We start from the raw sequence: 12,806 nt of genomic DNA on the forward strand, positions 1-12,806 counted from the left end.
ACAACTGTCCCTACGACTAGCATGACAACTCTACAATGATCATTATTACAACATATCTACTAAGCATAGCAACTAAAACAGTATAACATAGTAGCACAACTTGCTACTCTATACTACACCCAGAGATAATCCCACTCACCGATTACCAGCTACAGCTTAGTTATCTTACTTCTGAGCTTCTTCCTTGTTCTTATCACCTGAGAACAACACAACGAAGTCAATATACATATCTCAATCAATAGTATAATCAAATCATACTATAAACTAGGTCATAACACCATATATTCATAATTTTATGAGTCTACATCATGACTCCATTCAATAATGGCATACAGGTGCGTGCAAAACACGACATACACACTAAAACTCCTTTTCTGACTCAAAAACAGTTTGATCTAGTTTCTTAAAAGTTCACCATTGAAAAGTATTCTTTATTACGATTCTAATGATAGTTTATTCATCAAAAACGAAGTTACGTTTTGAAAGTTACGCCCGTTTCAATTTCATAAAAGGTACTGTAGCAAATAGTGACACTGTAGCAACTCGGTACTGTAGCAACTCGGGTACTGTAGCAACTCGGCTCTGTAGCAAATAGTGACACTGTAGCAAATAGTGACACTGTAGCAACTCGGTAATGTAGCAACTCGGTACTGTAGCAACGCGGGTACTGTAGCAAACTGGGTTTCGAACCAATTTCGCTGATTTTGTGATTTTTTCCCCAAAAACTCGATTCCTAAGTGTTTTTGACCAAATTTTAAGCACAAGAAAGTTATTAAACATATATACAACCTATTTCTAACATCAATTAAGCATAATAAACATATTTCATGATGATTCAAGCTCATAGTCACACTTTTTATTCAAGAACACAAAAACCCAATTTCTAAGAATCAAAGCATGGATTCAACAAAACAAACCTGAGATGATGCTCACAATGATGCTAGAAATCAGTCTCTAAAGTCTCTTAATCCAATTTCAAGTTTAGATCAATTAGGATTTCAAGAGTGAAAGAGTTAGGTACGGGAGTAATATTTCTAATTTGGGGAAAATGATGGAATAATCCAGATTCAAGCTATTTATATTGGGTTATAAAACCATACCCCATAACACACGGGTATTTACCAGTTATCTGATATCTTTCGTACTTAATTTGACTGCCCTAACAGAGTCCAAATTCAACAAACGAACCTATTCTGTGACCCTTGTCACAAACTGGTCTTAACTAAATAACCAAATAATTATAAACATATAATTATAAAAATCACTAATTACGCCATTTCCCAGGGTACAATGGTCATTTCATCTAGGCCCAAAACGCGGGTGTTACAAATCTACCCTCCTTAAAAGAGATTCCGTCCTCGGAATCGGGTCAACTATGGTCAACAAACCCAAAAATTATTACTCGCACCGCCAAAACACACGGTTAACTTTATCGATCTTATCCCCGATATCGACAATATCCACCACAATTGCATAGGAAATGAGATTCCTGACGTCAATACACTCCCGATACCAAATAACTTGTCACAATCTTCATCGATCAATGTCCGTTAATCCACTTAAGCCCACAAATTACACTATCAAGTCAAATAATCAGAGTCAAATTCGTGTTTCTTCGCCATTCCGTATCATAAATTTCAAGATCTGTCATCCAATTCAACTCTTTATACAGTCCACTTTTCCTAATTATCCAAAGCTTAGGCAATAGAATTAGTCATCATGCTAAAATCTATACCTAGGTCCACGAAATTGTCTCGTAAGTCAACAGAACTTCACAGGTTATTCGTCTCATATCCAGTCACATCACAATCCAATATAGCACAGGCCGCCTAATTTTCCTTCAGCTTCCCAGAAATTCCGTATGATTTATCACAATATACTTCTGTTGGCCAGACACAAGCATATTATCCTAAATCATACCTTCATTCTGAGTTGCTCGTAACGGAAAAATTCTACTTGTCTCATTCACTAACTTATGTCCAATCAATTTTCTCAATAAGCATCGGTAATTAATTTAACTACTTTATGACTAATCAATCACAACATCTGTCCAATCATAGTTACTCAAACCTTGTCTATCAATCATCCAAATATAATCTATCAACCAGATCATACATCCAACAAGCTTAGGAAATACCGTCATAACAATCATACTCATGCCACTATCCAACAACTTCATGTCGTCCAAAAGTCCACTACACAAACATACTTAACGCATCTCTATCCAAGTCACGGTTCTCAATCCCAAAAAGTCAACCTAAGGGTCACCCTTACCCCACATGGCACAGAAGGGTCGCAACCAAAACATAAACAACATAATGCAACAAAATAAATCTTACACTACTATCAAGATCTACTAATCTACCACACATATATATACACCCAATCATATACATGTATATGACTAAACAATATGAGGATTTTGAAGCATACCTGTATTCACATCACATTCAACATCTGCATCTGCATCTGCAACCATCTGATAAACTCTTGCTGTTTCCGTAGGTGGATTCTTTTTTTTCTGCCCAACTGGAGAACCAGAAGATAATCCAGATTCAAGCTATTTATATTGGGTTATAAAACCATACCCCATAACACACGGGTATTTACCAGTTATCTGATATCTTTCGTACTTAATTTGACTGCCCTAACAGAGTCCAAATTCAACAAACGAACCTATTCTGTGACCCTTGTCACAAACTAGTCTTAACTAAACAACCAAATAATTATAAACATATAATTATAAAAATCACTAATTACGCCATTCCCCAGGGTACAATGGTCATTTCATCTAGGCCCAAAACGCGGGTGTTACACATATTAACAAAACTTTTGAAAGTATGAATTGAGAAAGAAAGTATATAAGTAGTGAAGATAATAAAACGGAAGAAGCTAATTTATAACAAAAATTCCAGACACAGCAATCGAGGCAATTCACCGCATTTAATTAAAGAAAATCCTAATTTCCGTAATTACCGGAAAATCAAATCTTATAAAGATTTCGAAGATTTCTTTAATTCCTTGAAATCCGGAAATCAATCGTAACTACGTCAAAAGTTAAGGCGAACATTTAATTTTCTTATTTACTCTTTTACGATAGCTTCGTTTATACTCTTTCTATAATCGAATTACTTTATCCATATTATTTAATGTCGATAAAACTCTAATTCATCATTCTTGTTATAAAGAATGACGATCTCTATCAAATTTCATGACTATGATTTTCATGAACTCCTCTCTGTTTTGTCTGCCTAATATTGCAGCATAAACGCTCAAGGTTTTAAATGAACTCAATATTATTCATAACACATTTCATGTATCCAATTTACTGAAATGACTTGCATAACATCATCATTTTGAATGATCTCTGCATTAATGATAAAATGCACTTCGTAGAAGAACCTATAGAGATTATGGTTTGTATGACTTAAACGCTTGAAACAAAACAATATTCTATCCTTTGGAAAACACGCAAGGCCCCGAACATACCTGGGAACGTGAAGACCAAATGAAACAGAAATATCCCCATCTCTTCTCAACCGCTGATGCATCCGAGAAGTCTACCTAAAACTTCGGGACGAAGTTTTTATTAACGGGGAGGTACTGTAACAACCCTCACTTTTCGACTTCTAAATTACTGAATTAACCCTAGGGTTATATGTCTGACTATATGTATTAAGGGTTGTTATATACAATTAAATATTGACCGAATAGTAATTTTTAGTCAACAATGTACGCTTAAATAAATAATATATTATTAATTTATATAATTTGACATAATTTAACTAAGTATATAAACTTTGTATCACTTTTATTATTTAGTTAATGTATTATATATTTAACTATATAATAAATCCAATTATATATAAATGTAATAATATTTACAAACTTACTAAAACTATAGTTTAATAATTAAAATCATAATTATTATTAAAAATACAAAATACAGAATTATTTATTATTTTTATGCAAAATTTGTATTTATTAATTAAATAAAACAAAAATAAAAAAATAAAAATAAAATATTATTGACAAATATTCTTGGAAAAGCATTAAATCAATTTGTTTATTTATATAAAAAAAATCCTTAAAATAAATGAAAAAAATAAATAAATAAATAAATAAATTACTTTTTAATTAAAAATTGTAATGGAAAAACTACTTTTATTATTTTATTTTGTGCATTATTCCATGACCTAACATTTAATATTTTTTAATTTTAAAATCCCATTAAGAATTAAAATATTTCTTTTTATTTTAATTATTTTATTCTTTTTACCTAATTTTTTCAAGTATAAATACCCCTCATTTCTCATTCAAACTCACACCAAAATTTCTCTCATTCTCTCTTTGAAGAATTACTACTAGTAAGTATTCTTTTGTTACTTTTTACTTTTTACTTTTTACTTTTTACTTCGGTTATTATTTTTACCAAATATGTAAATAATGTTATAAATTATATGCAATTAAAAATAAAATAAATAACATGTATACACTATTATTATTACTAGCACCTATAACCTACTACTTATATTGTAACATAAAAAACATTTTGGGATATATATTAGAGATGTATAGATCTTCGAACTTTCTTGACGAATGGTTTCTATGAGATTCTAGACAGAGGGTTTGGATTTCCGATTTAAAGGGTCCTATGGCTCAAGCCCCTAGATCTAAATTAGCCATTCGAAGGGAAAGGGGTGATTGGAAGCTTATCTAATACGGCAAGTATCCTAAAATGGAAAACATTGATAAAGGTAGAAACTCTCTAGTCATAGAAACTTAGTAAAATAAGAAACTTTCTAAAAATGAAAACTTTATAAAAATAGTAACTTACTAGGAATAGAAACTTAGTAAAACAAACTATACTTAAACACATACTTAAACTTAAACATGGGCAAAACACTTAACTACTCTTAAATGTCAATAGGTTGACTTTCCTGCTCACTCGTTCAACTCTTTATTTCGAGGAATAACACTCTCTCTACTTACTAAGGTGAATTCATAGCCCCTCTTTAATTGCTAGCAAACTTACTTACTTTTACTTGGGGTGAGACACATGCTGTTTTTACTTTTTACACTTTAGACACAAGTACCAAACTGTTAAACTATGCTATACCCGGCTATGTCCGACTAAGTCCCTACAGTGATATTTTTAATTGCTGCGGCATGCTTAATTATTGGGGGTAGGCCTATCGGGAGTAACGTCCCCGATACATTTGACCAAGTCATTGTATTACTTAATAATGAAATTAAACCGACAAGGACAGACACAACTTGTCATGGGGCAAACTTGAACGTTTAGTCTAAATATCACGCATTGGCATAACTTTTTGATCCTACGGGAGATCAACTTTACAAACTAAATCTTGTGGTCTAAAACAACGACAAACTTTTTGTTAAACCTATGAACTTCACTCAACCTTTTTGGTTGACACTTTAGCATGTTTTGTCTCAGGTACTGTTTGATTCAAGCTCTTATACTTACTGCTTATGTGATGCTACTTGGACATAAGATCAAGAGATATCGCATTTATTACTTCTTCATGTGAACATTTACGATATTGTTATTCCTGTCATTGTAACGATATTTCATTTTCCGCTGCGTACTCATTAAAGTTAAATTCATCATTTAGTATTGTTCTCGTTTATTATAATATGTTGGTATGTTTTGATATTAGTGACGTTCCTTCCAGACCCTATTGGGAGGACGTTACAACTTGTGCTAATTTGTATTATTTTATAAACAATAGTTTAATTTAATTGAATAAAATAAATTATTCGCAGATATCTTCTATGGTTCCAATCAATAGTATAAAATGTTATTTTTTTTTTTTGAACGGCAAGCTTGCATCAGTCCGGACCGAAGCCTAGTCATCATTTGCACACACACACGCGTTCGGGCAGGAAACCCGAACCACACTCAGGGGATCCGACCCTTAAACCATCCCATACGGGGCAGGCGGGCCGGACCTTAGTCCCGGAGCGGGTCGGTAAAACCTTCCTTTTGGGCCACCCTCAAGGAATTTCTTTCAAATAATATCCTTTGTAGGTGACGAGGCTCGAACCCGAGACCTCTAGCCCGGCGGGGGTGCTAGGCACCACCACATGTCCACTGAGCCAAAGCTGCGGGGACGTATAAAATGTTATTAGATATCCGTATTATTAGATATTATATAAATATAAATATCTGTCTTCTATTCTATTCTATGTTATATTATTAAAAAAAAGTCTAAATTAGATAGTACGCAAACTTGTGCTAATTTGTATTATTTTATAAATAATAGTTTAATTGAATAATATAAATTATTCGCAGATATCTTCTGTGGTTCCAATCAATAGTATAAAATGTTATTAGATATCCGTATTATTAGATATTATATAAATATAAATATAAATATAAATATAAATATCTGTCTTCTATTCTATTTTATATTAAAAAAAAGTCATGAGCTATAAATATCTTCATGAATTACGTATTATTTATTTAAATAATAATTAATAGTTGTGATATAAAAATTTTATACATGATTAAGGGTCGAATACAAAATATTATATGATGATGGTTCACGAGCAGTTCGTTGATATACTATTACTAACATCATTCAAAACTACTTTTAAAATTCGTCACCACCACCACGGGCTCTTAAATTCAAAAGAATAAAATTTTTAAAAATTAATTAATTTTGCACGATTATTTTACTGTGTAACGCACGGGCTTCAATAATTTTGCACGATTAAGAAATAAAAAAATTGTATCCGTTAAGTTAGTAACACCACACAAAATCACTTTTAAAATTTATGAACATCACGAGCTCTTAAACATAACAGAATAATTGTTTGAAAAAATCAATTAATTTTGCACGATTATTTTACCCACCGTGCAACGCACGAGCTCTAATAATTTAGCAAAGTATTTTATCCATGAAGCCTTAAATAATCCGTATACTTTTCTTAATTTCTTAATATCGATATTTACGTTCTAATATGAACTGCAAATTGCATTTTTTTCACGGTCTTTTATATACCAGTACAACGCACGGGCTCAAAAAACTAGTAATAAATAAATCTTATTGTAGAAAAACTGAAAAAGTGAAAACTCAAAACAGGTTGGGTTAAGTTTAGCAAATCACCCCCTCAAGTAGTTGAATGCACTTTAACGTGACCAAAATTTACATCACCAACCCAAAAAAAATAAAAAAGCAGGCTCTTCAACCCGGCGGAGTTGTGGCAAAACCACCGTAAACCAACCCTAACAATGGCCGGAAGAAATTATATCCCACCAGAATCATTAAAACCACGACCAGACAGCAGCCGCTCACGCCGCCCCTTAATCGAATCACCACCGAGTCGTCATCAGATCATCGACGACCGCACCGCCGTCGACCGTGAAATTCAATCACTTCTCGCCGACAATCAGCGTCTAGCCACCACACACGTGGCACTAAAACAAGAACTCAACGTCGCGTTACAAGACCTCCGGTACTTCTCCACCGCTGCCGGAAAAATAAAAGCGGAAAAAGATGCGGAAGTTCGTGAGGTTTTTGAAAAAGCGATTAAGATGGAGAATGAAGTTAGGTTAATTGATGAATTGAGTGGTGAATTGGTTGTTGTTAAAACTGATGTACAGAAATTGATTACAGAAAGGAAGGAATTGAATGAGAGATTGGATAAAGTTCATGGTGAGTTTGCTAAAGATCGAGCTAAAGCGGTGCAGTTTTCGGTTTTGAAATCGGAAATTGAAGCAATGCAGAAAGAAATTCAAAGAGGAAGGTAAAAAAAAACTGAATTTTTATTTTGTTAATTAGGGTAAAAGTTAATTAATTTGTTTGATTTTATGATTATTATGTTAAAAAGTTTATAACTTTATATTATGTTAAATTAACTTAATAAAAATACTGGCTTAAAGATTGTTTAATAAGAAATCAAAGCAATGCATATTGATATCTAAAGAGGCAGGTAACTATGTTTGCTGTTTTTCTTTTAATTGATGGTAAATGGGATAAAAGTTGGTTAATTTATGATTTTTATTTCAAGTTTTATATTCAATTGAATAGTTGAAAGAAGAGTTCAATTAATAGTTTGTTTGCAGCTGGATAGAATTATAGGATACTATGTAGTTTACTTATAAAGGAAAGTGTTTTAGCCTGTAAGGTGTTCCCTCTAATTGGTATAGAAAGATGAGGGGAATTTTGGATGATTACATGTTCAAAGATCATAAAATGCAGTTTGTGAATATGGAAATTTATATTTGTAAGATGGGGATTATAAGTATTGATAAGAATAAAGGAGAATGATTTATTAAAAGGTGTCTTCTTTTTATCATTTTGAGTATGGTAAAATACTAAAATGTTAGATTGTGGATACCAGGATAGATGACTACTTGTATAATTGGTTGACAAAAAGTTAGTACTCCGTATTAGTTTTATTGAAGTTACTTGATTAAATTGACTTAATTATGTCACTAACTTATGAATTGAACTGCTACGGTATTCAATCAGAGCTAAAGACGTTTTTGTATAAATAATGTATTATATATAGCTTACATATGGTCATATGTGACATTGAATTGGTTACAATTATAGTTGCCCCGAGAGGTGGAGCCAAATTACAAGTTTGTAGGACGACGCGTAAGAATCTTTTAGACTTCAAGGGCTTTGTTGTAAATTATTTACTCTAGTATCTTATCATTATAAAGACTACAGTGTGGTTTTTGGATAATTTACATCGTTTAGGTCTTTACTGATATTATAATTTTTACATGGACTGTATGTTTCATCTAATCACTTTCAGTGGTTTTATTGGTTCGAAGTTCGATGGTATTTGCTAGAGCTGTAGAGCTGAAAAAATAACCCATCTGTGTGTACATTGGTTGATTTGGCTTACAAGTTATTTGCTAATAGGTCATAGGATAAAAAACTTGCTAGAAAAATAATGGGCCGAACGGTTTAGTACACATAGCATATTCAAGTGTTAACATGCTCTTGAATCTTACTCATAATAATAGTTCTATTTTCATATTTACTATTGTTATTTATTATTTATTAATATCAATTTTTGATTTTTGATGTATATGATATCTAAATGAAAAGTATGATATCTAAATGAAAAGATTGAAACTTTTGCCGTGCCTCATTTGTATTTCGTACCTTATTTGTTTGAAACTAGGTCGGCATGCTTTATATGTTAATTGCTAGTAGGTTATAACATCAAAAAAAAAAAAAAAAAAATTCTTTAAAATTGGTGAATGAGTTGATTGGCTTAAAAATCGCCCATTGGTCCTAAAATACTGAAGGTTTTATTACCGCTTGAATTGTTTTTTACAAAGCACCTGTATCATGATTCTAATAACAGTTTTTTATTTTTATTTTCAAATGACATTTGTATAACAATTGTCTTTGAAATCAAAACGAAAATATCAGAAAAGGTTGTTGACCCGTAACCCTAACTGCTTGCCAGCATAACTGTTTTGCAACTCTATAGTTTCTAAAGTAGTGTAAGAATCTTATAATTTTGAAAAATGCTTCTTAAGCTTAAATATGCCTAGATCTAGGCATAATATTTAGCGATACACTTTCACTAATGTAAATCAAAAATGAAGGGACAGAATATGGTAAATTTAGATGTGTTGGATTTTGAATCTGCCAATTTTCGATCCGCGTAACTTTGGAAGTATTCACTTTAAATCGAGAAAATAAAGTTCATAGAACCCTGAAGTGAAATTATTGTTTATAGAATGGGTTTATTGTTTCAAAATGCATGGGACTCAAACCTTTTATTATTGTATATGTCCAAATTTGAGTTTCCTGTAGTTTGTAATCAAGTTTCAAAAAACGTGTTTTTGGATTTTTTATTTTGCTACATAAAGAAATTTTTTGGAAGTTTTGTACTTATAATACTCCGTAGTAAGTTAATTGCATGCAATAGACGTTTGTGTACTTATAATGAGTTTCAACCATATAATGTATACTTTGACTTACCATTTTACTAGGGCAGCAGTTGAGTTTGAAAAAAAGGTGTATGCATGTAATATTGAACAGAGCCAAGCAATGGAGAAAAGTAAGACGTCTATGACTCTTGAAATCGAGAAGTTAAAAGCGGAACTTGCCGATAAAGAAAAGAAGGCGTTGGCTGTTGCAGCTGCAGCTGCTACTAATACTCCAGGTAATTTACTAGTTTTTTTTTTTTTTTTTTTTTTTTTTTTGGTAAAATTCGAGCCAAGATTTTCTACCTTGCCTATGAGTTTCTGTTGTCATATATTGATAACGTTGACTTTAGTCAACAATATTACCTAGTTTGTCATTTTCTAGAACGTTTCTCTAGATACCTATTAAGCACTTCGTTAATATTATCAAACGATATTCAATCAGTAGTTGCATTCATTACTGTTATATGATGTTTAAGTTTGGTCGAACAATTTGAAACAGGAACAACGTATGCTGCGGGATTCACAAACCATAATTTGGGTTATGGTGGTAATTCATACCCAGTCCCTTATGCCGTCCATCAGGTTTGTGATTGATGTATTAAATCATTTTTGTTTTCAATTTCATTTTGCATTTATACCAAATATCTAACATTAGATGTGGTCAAATGGGTGGGTTAGGCAAGTAACTATTTTGACACCTATGGTTAGCCTTTATATGAACCATTAGTTTACGAATTTTACACATTTCAGGTTCAGGGTGGAGTGAATCCTCAATATGGGCCTGTACCGGTAACTAATGGTGTTTACGGCATGCAACGTGTTATGGTAAACCATCCTCATAATGTTCCTGGACCTGTACCTCATGTTCCATATAACATGCAACATCCCAATGCACATGGATGAAATTTGTCTTTAAACTAAACAAGAATTATGGATTTTTCTTTTTTCTTTTTAGGGTTTGCTAGACTTTTTTGTTATGTATGTTACATGAATAATTTCATTTTGTTATATTGTCGCATAAACTGAGTCTCGCTGTAAAGTATTTGCGATGGGATTAGTGTGTCGAACTGCTCAACTGCATTTAACTCTAACGTGCCCTTTATAGTGTGTGCCGGATTTCATTTTAATGTATTGTGTTTGTAGAACGTTCAATTTGTAGTCGTATGTATTCAAGTTTATATTACCTGTAACTGTTAATGACTTGTCAAATGGTGTTTCAAACTTATGTGGTAGCAACATCATAAAAAATACCACCCGATACACGTAAAATATCAGAATGAAACGTTTAATACACAAAAAAAATTGAAAGAAAGTTTGATATGTACTGTAGAGATGGGTAAAATCTCATGCAGTTATCTCTATTTGTGAATTTGCCACTGTTATGTTTATACTTGTACTAAAACTTAAAAATAGTGAATAGTAAACGTTTTTCATAATATTTTATTATTATTATTATTTTTTTATTCATGCAACCCCTCTTTAATTTTTTTTTATTATCGCATTCTATAATAGGAAACATCATATTTAGTACTTTGATAACGACATAGTTGTAACAAATTCTCATGGCATCCGCCGTATAACCGTTATGCTCAGTCATACATAAGGGGAGGGCGTTATGGACATCGTTAGTCATGAAGTCCGGCATAGCCTCTTAGTTATGTTAGTTATGATAGAGAGGCCTAATGTAATTTTGGAGAATCATGTTATGTTAAAACAATCTTAAACCTGAAATCGGTTGGCATTATTGTTAACAAGCTTTAATGTATTATATAATATAATTTAATAATCGACATTTTAAAAGTAACATATAATCACAACAACAATACCCAATTCCGCAAGTGCGAGGTATGGGAGAGGTGAGATGTAGACAATCCTACTTCTACCCTATAGTAGAAGAGAAGTCATTTCTCCGTCCACCGGCATGACCCGTGTTCGAAGAAAGTCGTCCCTCTCTGTACTCGAGAGTAGAGAGATTGCTTCCGGTGGATCTCCGGCCAGAACTGAAACAATACTAAAAACAGAAAGCGATGCATACCTGAGTGTGCCGTACGAAGCTCGTGAAAGGTGCAAGCAATGCTACACCAAAATAACGACAGACATATATAGACACATATAAACGTATTTAGATGCACATACAAAAAATATACATCCATACACATACATATATAAACCTACATACATGCATAAACATACATACTCACATATATAAGCATACCAATATACATAAACGCGCATACAAACATCCATAAACATACGTCTATACAAACATACATAAGCATACCTACATACACATATACATACATATATAAATGCAGACCTGCGTAAACATACATGCATACTTCCATACATAAACATACATCTATACATCCATACGTACACGTAAAAACAAGCATACCTACACATACTGCTACATACAAACACACAACAACACACACACATGAATCCCATATAAACACTATGCCCTAACCGCATACACAAGTATATCCTAGTAAGTCTTACTCAGCACAGAACAAACCTATGTACAAAAGAGAGAGTAAATAAATGAATTATATATATATATATATATATATATATATATATATACATACATACATACACACACACTAATACATACATGCACAAACCTATACATACATACATGCACCCACAAGGATCATATAAAAACAATGCACCTAAACAAGTAAATCCTAAGCATACATAGGACATAAAACATACATACATACACACATAAACATACACACCCGCATCCGTACATACACATTTAAACATACATACGTAATCATACAAAACATCCAACCATAAACATACAAAACACAACCATCCAAACCTAAACATGCATAAAAAAAAAAAAAAAAAAAACTCACTCATCTATTCTGTA

General features: G+C 32.3%; 1 protein-coding gene across 1 annotated transcript; it reads left to right on the forward strand.

Moving 5' to 3' along the window:
- The first annotated feature begins 7,186 nt into the window (after positions 1-7,186).
- On the forward strand, positions 7,187-11,055 carry LOC139872922 (protein FLC EXPRESSOR-like). The gene is made up of 4 exons (XM_071860858.1): positions 7,187-7,773; positions 9,992-10,164; positions 10,428-10,510; positions 10,679-11,055. The coding sequence occupies exons 1-4, from the start codon at positions 7,259-7,261 to the stop codon at positions 10,829-10,831; spliced, it is 924 nt and encodes a 307-aa protein (XP_071716959.1). The 5' UTR covers positions 7,187-7,258; the 3' UTR covers positions 10,832-11,055.
- The last annotated feature ends 1,751 nt before the right edge of the window (positions 11,056-12,806 follow it).

The sequence above is a fragment of the Rutidosis leptorrhynchoides genome, chromosome 10 (genome assembly GCF_046630445.1).
Source record: "Rutidosis leptorrhynchoides isolate AG116_Rl617_1_P2 chromosome 10, CSIRO_AGI_Rlap_v1, whole genome shotgun sequence".
NCBI lineage: Eukaryota > Viridiplantae > Streptophyta > Magnoliopsida > Asterales > Asteraceae > Rutidosis > Rutidosis leptorrhynchoides.